This window comes from Arvicola amphibius, chromosome 8 (genome assembly GCF_903992535.2).
Source record: "Arvicola amphibius chromosome 8, mArvAmp1.2, whole genome shotgun sequence".
NCBI classification, from domain to species: domain Eukaryota; kingdom Metazoa; phylum Chordata; class Mammalia; order Rodentia; family Cricetidae; genus Arvicola; species Arvicola amphibius.
In genome coordinates, this window is record NC_052054.1 from 66,018,409 (window position 1) to 66,038,225 (window position 19,817).

The window sequence follows — 19,817 nt, forward strand, 5'->3', positions numbered from 1 at the left end:
GCTTGTTGAATTCTAGCAAAGTACTGTATTGCTATGCTTCACCCAAGCCTTATTCCAACATAGTGTATGGTTAGAGTGTGTTTCTTTCTGTTGTCTTTCCTCCCAGTGGCACTAGACTCTGTTATGTAGTGGGTACCATTAATATCTGAAACTGATCTTGTTAACACCCCTGAAATTTGAATGTTAAGTTAGATTGACTTTTGCCACATTATCCAACATGAATAGATACCATTTTAATGATTGCTCCTCAGTAGAGCTGGGGGAGTGAATAAAATAGCTCAATGTGCATATGTGCATATTTTAATGTGGAAGCAATTCGGTGAATTTAGAGATAAGTACAGACACTCTCAAGCCATCAGCAGAGGCTATGTCATGAGTACAGCTATCCTCTTCTATAGTAAAAAAAATGAAATTTATTCCCTGACAGTGCTGAAGCATACATGGGCAACCATATATGGAGGTTCTGTTGAACTTGTCCGTATTGGATTTCATGGTCTAATTTAATGAGGACGACTGACCAGGTCGTCTTCCTTCTTCTCTATGAACAGGGTTTGAAATATGAACAGGGTTGAATATTCCATGTATGTTGTCTGTAAAACTTTACCCCATCTACTGTATCAGGGACAAATGAAAATAACTTGGTGTTCAACAACTGTTAAAAAGATTTTCAACCCAAAATTCCTATTTAATAATGCTAAATACTTAATGCCTGTTTAGGGGAATTAATCTTGAGAGTCTTGGGCTTTTTAAAACATAAAACCATGTAAAAATTATATAGCCTGTTTTGTTTCTCTTCTCAGAGTTCCTTCACCAGGGTGAGATTCTAAACTCTACCCTTACTCCATAAACACCATAAGGTAACTCCATATAGGTTGTTATGGAAACTTATGGCAAGATTTTTCAGTTTATGAATACTTATAAAGCTAAATGTATTCATCATCTCCTAAGAACAAATGTAACATTGTAGACTTCTAATGTGACTTAAAGAATCTTGAGTGTTTTCCAAAAATTAAGACTCTCAGATTAAAAATAAATAAATAAATAAAAATAAAACAGTTTTTTTTTTTTAAAAGACTCTCAGATTAAACCCATTAACTAAGCCAAGGAATGGAACTCAATGTGAAATTAACCACTACCCTGCAGTTTTCTCTTGACTCTGCTGATAGCTCTGCCATGGCACAAAGGTCACCCGGTATTTAAGGTAAGAAAGCTGACTCTTTGTTTCTTCCATAGTTCTATAAAGCTGGAAGTTCAGATCTCACCTGTGGCTCAGGATGGGCAATCCCAATCAGCCATATTCCCATCTGGAAGATATCCTGAAAAGGCTGGACCACACTGAGTTGAACACTTCAAGCATGCCCTAAAGACTATTCTCTGCCTGAAACCCAGAAACAGATCCCCCAGATCACACTGAACATGGCCGGTGGAGCTCAGCTAGCAGAATTCTCAAAAGAGTACTGCCCCAGAGGCTGGGTGGAGAAAATCACGACGCAGCTCTTAAAGGAGATAAAACCGTGCAGATCTAGCAGAGTTGGTAGTGAAACTACACAAAGGTAAGCAGAAACATTCCATAGCTGTGCCCTAGCAAAGAGCAATTGTCTCGAGGGTTCTGTAAATGTAGAAATAACTCAGACATGATGAGTGGCTCCTGGAATCAGTGCTGGGGAAGCTGCGGCAAGAGGATTGTTTTGAGCTGTAGACCAGCCTAGGATAGATGGTAAATGGCTGTCCCAAAATTAGGAAGGCTAAGGAGATAGCTCAGCCAGTTAAGAGCTTCCATAAAAGCATAAACCCTGAGTCATCCTCAGAATTCTTTTTTTTTTTTCAAAAAAACATCAAGCATTATAGCATGCATATAATCTCAGCACTGGAAAGATAGGAAGATCCTAGCCCTCTTGCTACTGAGCTCCCAGGCAATGAGAGACTGCCTCAGAAACCAAGGTGTATGGTGCCTAATATCCGCACTAAAGCTTGTCCTTTAGTCCACACACACCAACACATACCACACACTCATACATAGGCACAGACACACACACTGGCTCTCATATGTATATGTGTACCCCCTCACTTGCCTCCATTCACAAGCAGAAAACAATTTTAGGGATTTTTTGTTGTTGCTTTATTTTAGGCAGGGTTTCACTATGTAGCCCTGGTTGTCCTAGAACTCACTCTGTAGACCAGCTCACCTTGAAAGGTGATCGTCAAAGAGATGCCCTTGCCTCTGCATCCTGAGTGCTGGGTGTGTGACACCATGTCCAGCTTCAGAAAACATTTTTAAAAGAAAAATGCAGAAATAGCATTGAGTTTTACAGGGGTTGCCTGTTCAGATCCAAGTGCTACAGGAACACAAACTATCAGGAACACCTGTCTGGGATTTTTTAATACCCTTCTAAGGTCTAGTACAGTGTTGTATATCTACCAAGATTCGCTTCTCACAGTCTCCTTGTCGTGTGTGTGTGTGTGTGTGTGTGTGTGTGTGTCTGCAGAGGCAAGAAAGGGTTTCCAGTCCCTTGAAGTTCCATGCAGTTAGCAGGTGCCCAGTGTGCTGGGAGCCAAACTTGTGCCCTCTGGAAGAGTGTACATGCTCTTAACTGCTGAGTTATCCTTCCAGCCCATGACCTTACTCATAGTAATGAATGATAGTGAATTAAAATGTACATTCGATTTTATTTTCTTTTTTTCTCATTTTTTTTATTAAGATTTCCATCTCCTCCCCTCCTCCTCCCCCTTTCCCTCCCCTCCCCTTCCACCCATACCCCCACTCTGCCCCTCTCCAAGAAAAAGAGTCATCAGGGTTCCCTTTACTATGTTAAGTCCAAGGTCCTCCCAGCTCCCCCTAAGTCCAGGAAGGTGAGCAACCAAACTGACATGGCTCACAGTGAGCCCGTCCATGCTGTAGAGTTCATGCTCATTGCCGTTGTCCTTGGTTTCTCAGTCCTCCTCCACCGTCAGCCACATTCAGAGAGTCTGGTTTGGTTCTCTGTTCCATCAGTCCCATTCCAAATGGACTTGGTGGTCTCCTGTTAGATCTGTCCCACCGTCTCAATGGGTAAACGCACTCCTCACGGTCCTGACTTCCTTGCTCATGATCTCCCTCCTTTTGCTCCTCATCAGGACCTTGGGAGCTCAGTCCAGTGCTCCTATGTGGGGCTCTGTCATTTTCTTCATCCAGTGCCAAGTGAAGGTTCTATGGTGATATGCAGATATTCATGAGTATGGCAATAGGATCTGTACATTTCTGGCACCCTCTCCTCGGCTGCCCAGGACCTAGCTGGGGGCGTCTTCCTGGACACCTGGGAACCCCCTCTAGAGTCAAGTCTCTGCCAACCCTAGAATGGCTCCCTTAACTAAGATATATAATTCCTTGTTCCCATATCCACCCTTCCTATATCCCAACCATCCTATTCCCCCAAGCTCTCTCCCCATCCTCCACTTCCACACTTTTCTCTCCCCCATCCCCATCCCCCCATCCCACCCCACCCACATGTTCCCATTTTTTGTCCAGCAATCTTGTCTACTTCCAATATCCAGGAGGATAACTATATGTTTTTCTTTGGGTTCACCTTCTTATATAGCTTCTCTGAGATTTTTTTACGAATTATAGGCTCGATGTCCTTTATTTATGGCTAGAAACCAATTATTAGTGAGTACATCCTATGTACTCACTCGATTTTATTTTCAATCCTAACTTAGATTCCTTTCAAGTAGTTTGTAAATATTTGCAGACATATTCATACTCTCATACAAGATAACACCTCTACCTTCCTTTAGGTCTGCAGTACTAATAGCACTAATGAGACCACTCTGTGCATTGGTTCTAGTATTTTTGGTACCACCTTTGGTACCCTTTGCTATTCCCAAATCCCCATGCCAATCAGATGTACAGCATCTCTGTCAATTTTTAACTCTCAAATGATTGCAGATCTGGCCAGATGCCCATAATGGAATGAAATCTCCTGAAATTGAGACCCTTTGCTTTAGTCCTGTTGCTTATTCTTGGAGACGTCCTAGAAACTTTAAGTTTCTAAGCATCCAGGATGTAGAACTGGGGCTAACTAATATTAGTGTAGGTCTTCATTTTGACCTAGAAGCTGAGAACTTAGCTTATCCACGAAATGGAGGCAGAGAAACAGCAAGACCTGGCCTGATGCCAGCTTTTGAAACCTTTACACTCACCCCCAAGTGACACATCTCCTCCAAGAAGACCACACCTCCTAATCCTTCCTAAATAGTTCACCAGCTGGGAACCCCCACACACCCCTCTTTAGAACCTATCATCTCCAAATGAGACCTAAGCTCCCACCTCAAATAAAATCAGAAGGCAACTTGATACCCCTGTAAGAGTTAATCCAGAGTGAAAGACAAAGCTGCAACCCCTCTGGGGTCTGGGGTCTGAAAGATGCAAACGTCTTCTCTTTCTTTCTTTTTCAGGAACACCATCGAAGAAAGCTGGTAAAAAGTGTCTCCCTTTCACAATAAGTAAGTTTCTTGTGGATATAATTTTTATTCGTGGGATATTAAGAACCTGGGGATTTCTATTTTTAAAAGATTCTGCATTTAACACCAAAGGATATGAGAAGATAGACCTTGGCTGTCCCACAGGAATATACTGGTTTGGGAGGTGGTGAGCTCCAACAAGGTCCTGTCTAATAGGAGTCAGCAAGTACAGAGGATGGTGGGGAGAAAATAAGCTGTCTCTTATCCTGGGAGATAGGCTAGGGTGAGTGCTTTGCCCTTTTTTTTTCCTTTTTCTTTTCTCTGTTCTTGTCTAAAATTTTGTACACGTACATAATGCATTTTGATCACTTTCATTCATATTCCATGCCCTCCATTCCCACTCCTAACTGCATGCAATAGTTTTCTTTTTTAAAACTCTCTGACTGAACTCGCTCTACATGCATGAGTGTTGAGCCGTCTACTAGATCAAGCAATCCTCTGGGAGCTGTGTCTTAGTTGTGTTGCTGCTGTTGTTTCTTTTGTTACCTAGTAATTTCACTAGCATTGCTAGGAGCACAAGCGAGGGCCTATTTCCAGGAACAATGGGCACCTTACCAGGGGATACATGGCTGAGGAAGGTACTGCTCCCTCCATGATGAAATGCTGTGGGCCCAATTTTATGTAGGTAACCTCATACACTAAGAATTCAAGAGTACAACAGTCTTGCCGTGCCTGGAACACAGCATCCCACAACACTCCTTCTTCTCTCTAACCCTTGCATTATTCCCAACATCACTCTGAAATTCCCTCTGAGCATTGGAAGAGACGATATAGATGCCAGTTTAGGACTGAGCGCCATGCAATGGTCACTTAGCCCCAACACTTAGTTATAAGTCTGCAGCTGACCACCATGTGCTAACAAAATAGAGCAAAGGGCAGTAAACAGTAGAATCCTGAAAGTCAAATAAAGACCACATCAACTGTGTTCCTAAAACTCACAAGCTTAGAGTCCTTTCTACAATTTTACACTTCTTTTATGTTTGTTTGTATGTGGCATGGCATGCATACAGATGTCAGAGGATAACCTGTAGATCTCAGTACTGAATTTCCCATCTTCTTCAATGCAGCTTCTGTATTACACTCTGGCTATCAGACTTGGTGGCAAATGCCTTTACCTGCTCATCTATCTTGCTATCACAACTTTTATATTTTTAAGTGGTATAATAACAGATGCTTGCCTCTGTGTCCAGGTTTCTGTGGGTTTCCGGTTATCCAAACTGAGACCCCTATACCTTGTCAGCAAGTGTTCTACCCACTGAGCCTTTCTTCCAGCTCCATAACTCACCTATGCATGACCCAATGTTTAGCTTCAAATCCTCCTTTTGATGGGACACACACTACCCTATTCTTTGGTTATTTATTCCAGACTCCAGGGATTTTCCTCCACAAGGCTTGTTAATGCCTTTAGGAATGACCTTCCTGTTCCTCATACCATGGAGCTCCATGTGCTGTGTGAAACTTTGGTCAGTGGTGGGACACATAGGATGGTGGTCTCATAAGATTATTATGGGACTGAAAACTTCCTCTCAGATAACATCAAAGCAGCACAAAGAGTACCTCTTGAGTTAGAGGTGGTTCTGGCATAAGAAAACTTATCATACTGCTAACAGAATTAAAGCATAGGGGTTGCAGAGATGACTCGGAGGTTAAGAACACTGGATGCTTGCTCTTCCAGAGGTCCTGAGTTCAGTTCCCAGCAACAACATGATGACTCACAACCATCTATAATGAGATCTGGGGACCTCTTCTGTCATGCAGGCTTGCAAGCAGGCAGAACACTGTGTACATAATAAATAAATCTTCTTTTTAAAAGAATTAGAGTATAGAATGTATGCGAATATACCGTTCCATGGCACTTGATAATAAATTTATCATACCATTCATTTCATCCTTGCAGAATATACCTTCTACCTAGAAAGGGGTGTGTTCTGGCATGGGTAAACCTACATGCCCATGTGTACAGAGGTGTGGCTGCAGAAGCCAGAGGTTAATTCCTGCTGCCTTCAGTTGCTCTCCACCTTATCCCTTTGTTTTTATTTTTTCATTTTTTATTCCTACAGAATTTCCTATATTTTGGTCACATCTACCTCTGTCCCTGAACTTCTTCCAGATTTGTCTGTTCTTCCTTACACTCTCAACATTATGCCCTTTTGAACCCATCAAGTACGGTTTGTGCTTCCCATATACTCTTAAGTGTATGGCCTCCCACTTGGAATATGATGAACGTACCTGGAGCTACCCTTAAAGAAAACTGGTTTTCCCTCTCCCTGCAGTATTAACTACTAATTGCTGTTTAGCTATGAGTGGTCCTGTGTGCTCCCCTCCCCTCTCCATGCTGGGCTTTCTCTAACCTGAGGCCTGTTCATTCTACCTCACCACAGTGAATTCATGTGCAACTACCCTGATATGTCCAGAAAACATTCCATCCACCCACTAACTCTTAAAAACTTTCCATCTCTTCTTGTGTAGTGACCCAAAGCCTTGGGAGGGAAAGGATGTGATAACAGGGTGACCCATGTAGGAATGAGCATGGTCTTAGTCTCTGTACCTCAGTCGGTTGTTCTGTGTTAGTCACCATCTACTAGAAAAGAAACTTCTCTGGTAAGGGTTGACCACCTGCACTAATCTATGTCATTATTTTCTGAGATGAAGTCCTCTCTCTGAACCTGGAGCTTGCCAGTTTGGCTAAACTGTCTGTCCAGTAAACCCCTGAGATCCTCCTGTCCCTGGGATTACAGATGTGTGCTTCTGCACCTTAACTGGCTGCTGTGATGTGGACTTGGTTCTCTGTCCTTTCCCAGGAACCACTTTACCAGTTGAGCTGCCTCATTGGCCCCTTGTAAACACTTCTTTAAAGCCATCTGCAATAGTATTAGTAATAAGGAACTGAGGTAGATGTTTCTAGGTTCTTGACTTTATACCCAAAGAACTAAAAATAAGGACTCCTGCAGATTTGCAAAATAAGCAGGTGACTGTATTCAAAAAAGCAATAGGTGGAATCATTCAGAGGAATGAAACATCAAGTTTGAGAGCAGGCTACATGAGTGAGTGTTCAAGGGACCTAATTTTTTTTCTCAGGGCTTCCTTTTAAGGGGTTCAAGGGAAAGAGTTGCTGTTTACTAAGGGATGCAGTTTGAGTAGTTCTATGTTTTGATAGATTGGGTCATATTTCATTTTTCCTACTGTATATGCCTCTTGACATACTGCATCTGATTTTAATCATATTCGTGCCCAATTGTGTAGAGGCATTGGATAATGAATAGGGAATTCTACCTCAGTGTTTCCTAGAGGACAAAGTTTTGCTTTCCTGCTCATGCACCCAAAGCAGTTCAGGTCAAATCAGCCTTGCTAAAACTTTATACCCAGATACATAGGGAATACACTTGAATAGAAACTGTATACATATGTTACCTAGGGTAGGGAAGTTTCTCATTCAAATGTGGTATTGCATGGCCGGAGGTTTCTGAGGTTGCTAGGTACAGTGTTTGGAAAAAGGTTTGTTTAAAACTCGGGTAAAAGGGCTAGCCTGCCAAGTGCATCATTACAGAGGGTGGTATGCGTAATCCAAAAGTAAATGTGGTTCTGGTTCTTCAGGCACTACACTGCCTTCTAGATTTGCCTGCCTCCATGTTACACTAGAAGCACCCTCAACTGTCTTGTGTGGCTCTACACCTCTAGATTGCATCAAGAGGCTATGTTAAATGATTGGCTTGCATCTCTAAGACTCATGTGAGAACAGTCTGTGGTATACCAAGTCCCACAAAACAAACTAATAATGAATTTTTCCAGATGAATCTCCCTTGCTAAGCAACCCATGAATGCTTCCTAAACTGTGTTGGAATTCTCTTACCAAAAAAGGATCATAACTCCAAGGTCAGAAGCTGATGTACTTCCATTTATGTATCCTGTCTCCTTCAGATTTTCTTTGCATAACCTGTATATAAAATGCTGATGCTCATTGGTTAAACTTGTGCTGTCTGCAAGCCCTACTCTCTCCAGATCATGGATTTTATACAATGACAAATGAAAGATTTGTCTCTTCTTTTAGAAATCAAATCTGATTTGCCAGTTTTTGAGCCGAATATGAACCAAGAAACTGAAAAAGAAGGTAAGTTTTACAGCATTCATTGTTACTGTAAGGTAAGCAAAACAAACATCTACTTCCCTACTTCTTCTGGAAACTCCAGTCTCTCCTCTATCCTGTTTCCTCCATCATTTTGTTTTGATAGCTTTATACATGAACACTGTTTCTACATCACACCAGCCTGTACTGTCCTGTCCTGTCCTGGTGATGTGGGTTTCCCCTCTGTATGCTGTGAATACCATTGGTTAATAAAAAAATGTCTTGGGCCTGCTCAGGGCAGAATAGAGGTAGGCGAGGAAAACTAAACTAAATGCTAGAAAAAAAGGTGGAGTCAAGGCGATACCATGTAGCCACCGCCAGAGATAGACGCACCAAAACTTTGCCAGTAGGCCACAAGCCTCGTGGTAAATATAAAATAATAAAAATGGGTTAATTTAAAATGTAAGAGCTAGCCAATAAAAACTAGAGCTAATAGACCATGCAGTGATTTAATTAATACATTTTCTGTGTGGTTATTTCAGTTCTGGACAGACAGAAATAAACAAATAGCCTCCAACTACATCCTACCTCCAACCCCTCCATGTTCCTTCCTCTCCCTCTCTAATTCATTATCTCTTTAATAATTTTTATATTTTCCCAGATAAAAAAATCAACTAATCATTTTATATAATATTTTCAATAATCTTGTCTCATACAACATATCCCAACCACAACACCCTGTCTCTCCACTCCCCCCGAGTTTATCTTCACCACCCCTCTCCTGCAGACCCACTGCCCCTCAATTTCCCCTCAGGAGAGTGAAGGAATCCCAGGATTTCAGCCCAATAAGGTATAATAAGAGTAGACACAAAACCCTCATACCAAGCCTGGGGTAGGCAACCCTAGTAGGAGGTTCCATGATTGCTGCTTCAGTCTCTGTGAGCACCTCTGTGAGCCCTGCTTAGATTTTGTGAGCTGTTTTCCTGGTGTCCTCAGCCTCACTGGCTCCCACAATCTTTTCTCTGCCCTCTCCCACTCTGGTTCCACGAGCTGCACCTAATGTTTCTGAGACAAGGTGGGGGATGTCTCTGCATCTGCTCCCATCAGCTGTCAGAGGGACACTAACATTGATTGGGCTCAACACTAATCTACAAGTATAGCAGAATGGACAGAAATCATCTCATTTATGTTTGTAGGTCAGTTGTGTTTTGTTCCTCTCTATACCTCTGAGGCATTCAGTTGTGGGTCCATGGACACCCAGGCAGTGTTGGGCATGGGGTCCCTCTCTTGACCTCAAGTTAGACCTGTCATTGATTGATCATTCTAACAAGTTCTGCACCACCATTGATTGACTCAGCACATCTCCAAGGCAAGACAGGTTGTGGGTCAAAGGTTTTGAGGCTTGGTTGGTGTCCTAGTCCCACCATTTGTGAGGTTACCAAGCATGACTGGTTCAGGCTCTTCATCCTCCATAATTAGAAATCCTAGTAAGAATCACCCTCATTGGTTCCAGGAAGTTCTACTATACTACATTTCCATATAGTTCCCTAAATGTCTCTCTATTCCAGTCTTCTCTCTCAGTACTCTTTCCCTCCATCCCTCTATTCTTCCCTCCCCAAGCTGTTACCTCCTGTTCCCATCCCCACTTGACACCCTCTCAAGACATCTGCAAAATCTTTTCCATTTCCTCTTCCCAGGAAGATCCATAAGCCTGCTACCTAGAGCCTTCCTTGTTACTTAGCCTTTTTAGGTCTATTGATTGTGGTGTGATTTTCCTTAACTGCTAATATCCACTTATTAGTGAGTATACATCATGCTTGTCTTTCTGGGGCTGGGTTGTTTTGTTATTAAAAACTTAGTAGCTGGGCAGCTGTGCATAGCTGCGCGGAGACTCGCGGAACACGTGTGACCAGGGCGGTGGGTGAACAGGCGGTGCAGAGGCGGGTTAAAGGCACAGACACAGAAAATAGACATAAAGCTTTATTAAAGGGGAGAGGAAGAGAGGGAGGAAGAGAGGGAGAGAGGGAGGGAGAGAGGGGGGGGGAGAGAGGGAGAAGGAGGAAGGGAGAAAGGGAGGGAGAGGGAGAGGGAGAAGGGGGAAGAGAGGCAGAAGTGAAGCTGCCTCTCTGAGAGGAAGATGGAAAAGAGAGCAAGATCAGCCTGTCTCAGCGGATGGGGAGGATGAGTGGGCGTGGCCTTGTCTCTTAAAGGGACAGGACCAAAACCATACAGGTGACTCTCAGAAAATTCTTTGTAGTTCTACCCATGTGTCTGAAAATTTTATGATGTCAATTTTTAACAGCTGATTAATAACTTGATTGTGTAAATGACACATTTTCCTTTTAATAACTTCCATTTTTATTATCAGTGAATTTAAAAACTATAACATGGCAGATATGAACAACTAACAATTTGCAGATGAGGGCCTCAGACATCATGGCAGAAGGTCACGGGGCAGTTATGTTTTTCTTTGTTCACTCTGGGCTTGTTGGGTTTTCCCTCTGTCCCTTTATCCTAAGTGGGTCTGGTAGATGTCCTTCCTAAAAGACAGAGAGTTAATGATGGGAGGGTCTTTACTTTTAGTTTGTGAGTGAGGTATTTCTAACCACCTCTCGATATTTCTGTCTGTATATACCCTTGTTAAATACAAGATGTCTTCATTGAAACTACTCCCCCATGTGCCCCACAATGAGTCAAAGAAACATTTAGATCCCCTTTTCCTTTCATGGTGATTTTCACATGATCTCAAACAAGGGATGCCACTTGATCACCCACAGCTTCCAGACACACTGAGGGTTGGTTTCTCATACTCTTTCCCTGTGTAGATAGCTGCATTGTACACTTTGTCAGAACTGTCCTCCATGACCCAGCTCAGGGAAGACTCTTTCATGACATGGGTTTTAGTCCTAAGGCCAGAAATAGCCATCCCACCCCTTAGCTGCAGCATCATTTCCTACAGACTTCTCTCCCTCACAGTAGTAACTGCAGGTAGGGTATGAAGGTGCAGCCTTGCCCTGACCAGGGGCTCACACCTGTACTCCCCATGCTTTAGATGCAGCTCAGCCAATACTCAATGAGAACTTTTGTCCTTTATTATGAGGATGACACAGGGATAGGCCTTCTGAGATACATACCAGAAAGATCTGTGTACCCTACTTCATAAGAAATAGATTCAGCTACCAAGGAAACCTCCTGGTTTTCCCAACTTACAGGGTTGATAAAAAGGAAGAACTAAGAACTTATTTCAAAATTATTTCTCTTCTTTTACTTTTACTTTTGGGTAGATGGAGTTGAGGCAGGCCTCACTCTGTAACCTGTCCTAGAACTCACTACGGAGTCTAAGCTGTCCTTGATCTCTGAGCAATCCCCCTGTCTCAGCATCCCCAAGTGCTGGTCTGACACATGATACTCAAGTGTGTGACAATGACCTGAGAGAACTGTGAGACAATCTTGTAATGCAGGCATCCACACGGGTGTGTTATCTTCAGATATGTAAATATATTGTTTTCATCACTGGTACTCCATATTTCAATTATATTTAAATTTAAATAAAATTATATCCATACTACCAAATTTTCTGCAACTAGTTAATGGTAAAGGTTACAGGCTTTTCTCCTACCATCCAAAAAATGAGAGTTAATACATTAAAGAGGATTAAGCTATAACACAAGACAGCTGAGGTAACACCCATGTCTGGCATGTTGGCAACAACCATGTAATGGAACCTGTCTAAGAAGAATCATAATGGTATCGTGTATGCAGACATTCTGCTAACATCTGGGACAAGTGAATTATGACAGTGAAATCCTTGATTGAAGCTACCAGTCATACTGAAAGAGCTTCTAACCTGTTGTCTCACCCCAGAATAATTGAAGCTGATTATCACATAGAAGCTTTTAATTCACCATCTTACCCAGAAAACATGGAAGCTATCTGCCACCAGAATACCTTTATCAGATCTTCCAGGACATACCCATCACATAGTATGCTTTGCCTTCATTTCTTGGATTTTTCATGGTCTCTGGTTTCAAACTCCCTGAGATTGAGCCACTCTCCATCTTCAGTCTGTATACTCTTCTCATGGATGCCTGTAAGACCAAGACCAACAGAGGAGCCAGCTATGAAAACACATGCTCTTGGCCCATAATATCCTGGATCTGGGGCTGAGGTTTAGTCTCGGTAGGGTGTGCATTTCCTTCTCAATGACACATTTTCTTTATCTATTCATTGGTTAAGGAAGACCTAGGGTGTTTCCAGTGTCTGGCTATTATGAGTAAAGCCTCTATGGACATAGTTTAAGTAAATGTCCTACAGTAGAAAGGAGTGTCCTTTGGGTATATGCCCAAGCATGCACTCCGATCAGCAATGGAGTGTTCCCTTGCTCCGCATCCTCTTCAGCATGAGTTACCATTTGTGCTATTGGTCTTAGCCATTTAGAAAGGTGTAAGATGGAATCTCAGAGTGATTTTCACTTCCCTGATAGCTAAGGATGGTGACCATTTCCTTGGGTGTTTCTTGAACAATTGAAATTCCTTTCTTGGAGAACAGTTCTAAAGAGAATTCTCATTTTCAACTGGCTTATTTCATTTGTTCATGTTTAATTTTTGAGTTCTTCATATATTTTGGGTAATAGTCCTCCATCAGATATGGGGCTTCTGGAAATCTTTCCCCATTCTATAGATTTCTGTTTTGTCCTGTTGATGGTGTATTTGACTTACAGAAGCATTTCAGTTTCATAAGGTCCCATTTATTATCAGTCTTTGTGCCTGTGCTATTCATGTTCTGTATAGAAAGTTTTTCCTGTGCTGGTAGTTTAATGTTGAAGTTTTGATCAACTTGGACATGAGTTTTGTGCAGAGTGATAGACATGGATCTATTTGCATTCTTCTGTATGCCAATATCTAGTTAGATCACTACCATTTCTTGAGAATGCTTTTTTCCATTGTGTATTTCTAGCTTTATCAAACCAGGTGTCAAATAGGTATGTTGATTTATGCCTGGATCTTCAATTCTATTCCATTGATCAATGTATGTATTTTTATACCAATAGCATATGGTTTTTCTCACTATAGCTCTGTAATACAGAGATGTATTACAGGGATGTACAGGGATCTGTAATCATGGATGGTGATACATACAGTTCTTTTTTTCTGCCTGGCTTTAGGCCAAATCAGCTTTTTATCATCAACCATGAGAGCAACACATATTCACAGTGCACAGAAGAGTCATGCCACAGCTCATTCCTTTCTGTTCCATCAAAAGGAGGTTTTAACTTTTAACATAGTAAAATTACATACAATAAAACCATTATCAAGTAAGGATTACAGTTACAATATCTAGTCTTTTTGTGTTTGACAAAATTGAAAAAAATACTTATCTATCCTATCTTGGTGAGTTTAAAGTCTTATATCTAATTTATCTTTTTTATCTAATTTTTTAATCTGTAAATTTTTTAATGGAAAAATAAATAAATATATAAAATTTACACTTTCTTCATCCTCCCATTTCCCTCCCACTCCCCCACTCACTCTCCTCCCTCCCCTTCCCTGCTTGAGAGAGAGAGCAGGGAAACCCTGCCCTGTGGGAAGTCAGAGGCCCTCCCCCCTACATCCAGGCCTAGGAAGCTGTGCATCCAAATAGACTAGGGTCCCAAAAAGCCAGTACATGCAGTAAAAACAAGTTGCAGTGCCTTTATCAATGGCTTCTCAGTCAGCACCCATTGTCAGCAACAAAGTCAGGTGTGATCGCATGTTCATTCAGTCCTGGTCCAGCTGAACTTGGCGAGCTCCCATTAGAACAAGCACACTGTCTCAGTGGGTGGACCAACCCCTCATGGTCCAGACTTCTTTCTCATCTTCTCCCTCCTTCTGTTCTTCAAGTGGACCTTGGGGGCTCAGACCATTGCTCTGATGAGGGTCTCTGTCTCTATCTCCATCCATCACCGGATGAAGATTCTATGGTGATATTTGAGATAATCATCAGTGTGATAGTGGGACGAGGACAGTTCAGGCACCTTCTCCTCTGCTGCCCAGGGACCGAGGTGGGGACATCCCAGTGGACACATGGGATTCCCTCTAGAGCCAAGTCTCTTGCCACCCGGTAGGTAATCTTCTTCCCTGCTCCTATAACCACCTTCCTCCATCTCCACCCTCCCAGCTCTCCCCAGTCTTTCCCTTATCCCTTCTCTCTCCCCCCTCCCCTTCCCCATCCCCACTCTTACCCCTACCCCCACCCCCATGCTCCCAACTTTTACCCAGCAATCTTGTTTGCTTCCAATTTCGAGGAGGATCTATATATATTTTCTTTGGGCTCACCTTGTTATTTGGCTTCTCTAGGCTTGCGAGCTATAGGCTCAATGTCCTTTGTTTATGGCTAGAGTCCACTAATGAGTGAGTACATACCATATTCATCATTTTGTGTCTGGGTTATCTCAGGATAGTGTTTTCTATTTCTATACATTTGCAAGCAAAATTCAAGATGTCATTGTTTTTCACCTCTGAGTAGTACTCTAATGTGTATATATTCCACACTTTTCTTTATCCATTCTTCCATTGAGGGGCATCTATCTAGGTCGTTTTGAGGTTCTGGATATTACAAATAATGCTACTGATTCTTTTTAGTTGATCTGGTAACCTGCCACTTCACTGAAGGTATTTATTAACTATAGGAGTTCTTTGATAGAGTTTTTGGGGTCACTGATCTACACTATCATATCAACTGCAAATAATGAAAGTTTGACTTCTTCCTTTCCAATTTGAATCCCCTTGATCCCCTTATGTTGTCTTATTGCTATTGCTAGAACTTCAAGCACTATGTTGAAGAGATATGGTGAGAGTAGACAGCCTTGTCTTGTTTCTGATTTTAGTGGAATGGCTTTGAGTTCCTCTCCATTTAATTTGATATTAGCTGTTGGATTGCTATATATTGCTTTTATTATATTTTCGTATGATCCTTGTATCCCTTACCTCTCCAGGACCTTTATCATAAAAGGGTGTTGAATTTTGTCAAATGCTTTTTCAGCATCTAATGAAATGATCATATGGTTTTTTTTTTCAGTTTACTTATATAATGGATTACACTGATATATTTTTGTATGTTGAACCAACCCTGCATCTCTGGGAAAATTTTTTTGATGTGTTCTTGGATTCAGTTTGCCAGTATTTTATTAACAATTTTTGCATCAATGTTCATGAGCAAGATTGGTCTGTAATTCTTTCTTGGTTGAATCTTTGTGTGGTTTTGGTATCAGGATAACTGTAGCTTCATAAAAGAGTCTGGCAATGACTCTTCTGTTTCTATTATGTGAAATACATTGAGGAGTATAGGTATCAGCTCTTCTTGGAAGTTCTGGTAAAATTCTGCATTAAACCCATCTGGTCCTAGGCTTTTGTCAGTTGGGAGTTTTTTATGACAGCTTCTATTTCCTCATGATTTATAGGTCTATATAAATTGTTCACCTGGTTGGTCTTGATTTAATTTTGGTGAATGGTATTTATTTAAAAACAAGTCCATTCCTTTTACACTTTCCAACTTTGTGGCATTTAGGCTTTTGTAGTAAGACCAAATGATTTTCTGAATTTCCTCAGTGTCTTTTGTTATGCCCCCCTTTTCTTTTCTGATCTTGTTAATTTATGTGTTCTCTCTCTGCCTTTTGATTAGTTTGGATAGGGGTTTGTAAATCTTGATTTTCTCAAAGAGCATGCTCTTTGTTTCATTGATTCTTTGGATTGTTTTCTGTGTTTCTATTTTGTTGATTTCAGCCCTCAGTTTGATTATTTCCAGTCTTCTCCTCCTCCTGGGTAAGTCTGCTTCTTTTTTTCTAGAGCTTTCAGCTGTGCTGTTAAGTCTTTAATGTGAGCTTTCTCCATTTTTTTTAATGGGGGCACTTAGTGTTATGAACTTTCTTTTTAGCACTGATTTCATAGTGTCCCATAGGTTTGGGTATGTTGTGTCTTTATTTTCATTGAATTCAAGTAAGACATTAATTTCTTTATTTCTTCCTTGACGCAAGGGTGATTCAGTAGTTGACTGTGCAGTTTTCATGAGTTTTTAGGCTTTCTAGGGGTAGAATTGTTGTTAAATTCTACCTTTATTCCATGGTGATCCCATAAGACACAGGTGGTTACTAAAAATTTTTTGTATCTGTGAAAGTTTTCTTTGTTACCTAATATGTGATCAATTTTCGTGAAGGTTCCATGAGATGCTGAGAAGAAGGTATATTTTTTTCCTATTTGGGTGGAATGTTCTTTAGATGTCTGTTAAGTCAATTTGATTTATTACCTTTGTTCTCTTATTTCTCTATTAGTTTCTGTCTGCTTGACCTATCCATTGGGGACAGTTGGCTTGAAAGCTGTTGAAGTCTCCTACTATTAGTATGTGTGGTTTGAGGTTGATTTCACTTTTAGTAATGTTTCTTTTACGTATGTGGAAGCTTTTATATTAGGGGCATAGATATTTAGGATTGAGACTTCATTCTCAATGATGAATTGTTCCTGTCATGAGTATAAAGTGTCCATCTCCATCTCTTCTGATTGATTTTAGTTTGAAGTCAATTTTGTTAGAAATTAGTATAGCCACATCCGCTTGTTTCTTAGATCCATTTGATTGAAAACCTTTTCCCAACCTTTTACTCCGAGGTAGTGTCTGCCTTTGTGGTTGAGGTATGTTTCTTGTAAACAGCAGAATGTTGGATCCTGTTTTTGCATCCATTCTCTTAGCCTGTGCCTTTTTATAGGTGAATTGAGTCAATTGATATTAAGTGATATTAATGACCAGTGGTTGTTAACTCCAGTTATTTTTTTTTGGTGGTAGTGTTTGTGTGTTTCCATTCTTTTGAGTTGTGCTGGTGGAGGTTTGTTAGATGTCTGCATTATTGTGGGTGTTGTTGGGTTTCCTGGGTTGTGATTTTCCTTCTATTACTTTCTGTAAAGCTGGGTTTGTGATAGATTTGTTTAAATTTGCTTTTATCCTGGAATATCTTGTTTTCTCCATTGATGGTGAAAGAAAGCTTGGCTGGGTATAGTAGTCTGGGCTTGCATCCATGGTCTCTTAGTTTCTGCAGCACATCTATCCAATGTGTGCTTTCATGGTTTCCATTGAGAAGTCAGATGTAATTCTGATAGGTTTCCCTTTATATATTACTTGACACTTTTCCTTTGCCGCTCTTAATATTCTTTCTTTCTTCTGTATGTTTTGTGTTTTATTATATGGCAAGGGGATTTTTTTTTTGATCCAGGCTATTCAGTGTTCTGTATGCTTCTTGTACCTTCATAGGAATATCCTTCTTTAGGTTGGAAAAGTTTTCTATAATTTTGTTGAATATATTTTCTGGGCCTTTGAGCTATAATTCTTCTTCTTCTACCCCTATTATTTTTTTTTATGTTGAAAAAGTGTATATTTAGAATTAGCCGGCAGGACTCAGTTTAGATGATTCCAATTTTGTTGGCAACATCCAGAGCATCATAATCAGGAGCCAACCGGACATACGCCTTCTTCTCTCCATCGGGCCTTATGAGGGTGTTGACTTTGGCCACATCGATGTCGTAGAGTTTCTTCACAGCCTGTTTGATCTGGTGTTGTTGGCCTTGACGTCCACAATGAACACAAGTGTGTTGTTGTCTTCTATCTTCTTCATGGCTGACTCGGTGATCAGGGGGAATTTGATGATGGCATAGTGGTCAAACTTGTTCCTCCTGGGCGCGCTCTTCCGGGGGTATTTAGGCTGCCTTCGTAGCCACAGGGTCTTGGGCCACCAAAAGATGGGTGATGTGCGAATCTTCTTCTTTTTGTGGCTGTGGACGCCTTTCAGCACTGCCTTCTTGGCTTTCAAGGCCTTCGCTTTAGCTTCCGCTTTGGGAGGGGCAGGAGCTTCCTTCTTCGCTTTCGGCGCCATCTTGATGAAAAGGGTTGCCTACTTTCCTACCTCTATTATTCTTAGGTTTGGTCTTTACATGGTGTCCCAGATTTCCTGGATGTTTTGTGTTAAGAATTTGATGGATTTGTTATTTTCTTTAATCAGTGAGTTTATTTCCTTTATAGTATCTTCAATGTCTGAGATTCTTTCTTCTATCTCTTGTATTCTGTTGGTTATACTTGTCTCTGTAGTTCCTGTTCATTTGCCCAGATTTTCCATATCCAGCCTTTCCTTGGTTTGTGTTTTCTTCATTACCTCCATTTCATTTTTCAAGTCTTAAACTGTTCCCATTACCTGTTTGATTGTTTTTTATTGGTTTTCTTATGTATCTTTGAAAGATTTGTTCATTTCTTCTACCTTTTTGTTTGTCTTCTCCATTTCTTTAAAGCAGTTTTTCACATCCTGTTTAAGGTCCTCTAATATTTTCATAATGGTACATTTAAAGTCGATTTCTTCTACTACTTCTGGAATAGGGTGTTCACATCTTCTTGTTGGGTGATCCCTAGATTCTGGTGTTGTCATCTTGCCTTTCGGGTTCTTGGAGGAATTCTTGTGTTGGCGCCTGTTCATCTCTTCCTTCAAATGCAGCCAGGTGAGTCTTGGCATCTTGGTCCAATCTTTGCTGTGACTGACTCTCTGGGTGGATCTCCTCAGTGCAGGAGCAGGAACTGTTCCCTGGCCAAGGACCTCACAGACAATAGGGCAGGCTTGGAGGAGGCAGGGTCATGTGGAACAAAGAAACCCCTACAGTAGGAGCTGGATGGGCCCTGTGCTCTGTTCCAGGACCATCTGCCCCAGGCTGGTACACACACACATCCATCTGGATGGATCTCCTCAGCACAGGAAGAGGGACTCCTGTTAGTCCAAGGACCCTACAGACAAAAGGGCAAACTTGGGGGGGGGGGCAGGGTCATGTCCAGAAGTTTTTTATTGTTCAGAAATGTCCTTTCAAGGTCTATAAAGTCTTGTGTTGGAATGTTGATAGGGATTGTATTGAATCTGTAGATTGTTTTTTGTAAGATTGCCATTTTTACTGTTAATTCTAAGGATCAACGGACATATGAGATCTTTCCATCTTAATATTGTCTTCAATTTCTTTCTTCAAAGATTTGAAGTTTTTGTCATGCAGGTCTTGCATGTTTAGAGTTACCCTCAAGATAATTTTATAATGTTTGTGATTATTATGAAGAGTATTGTTTCCCTGATTTCTTTATCAGTCTATCATTTTTATAGTAGGCGTACTGATTTTTCTTTGTTAGTTTTTGTATCCAGCCACTTCATTGAAGACATTTATGAGCTGTAAAAATTCTCTAGGGTATTGTTTATGTATAGTATCATATTGTC

General features: G+C 41.1%; 1 protein-coding gene and 1 pseudogene across 1 annotated transcript in view; one reads left to right on the forward strand and one right to left on the reverse strand.

Moving 5' to 3' along the window:
- The first annotated feature begins 1,274 nt into the window (after window positions 1-1,274).
- The window catches only part of Nlrp2 (NLR family pyrin domain containing 2), a 56,171-nt gene continuing 37,628 nt past the window's right edge, over window positions 1,275-19,817 (forward strand). The window contains 4 exon segments of the mRNA XM_042055582.1: window positions 1,275-1,345; window positions 1,347-1,509; window positions 1,511-1,553; window positions 8,546-8,605. Of these exon segments, the coding sequence (XP_041911516.1) occupies window positions 1,275-1,345; window positions 1,347-1,509; window positions 1,511-1,553; window positions 8,546-8,605 (337 nt within the window).
- LOC119821302 lies at window positions 17,983-18,452 on the reverse strand (annotated as a pseudogene).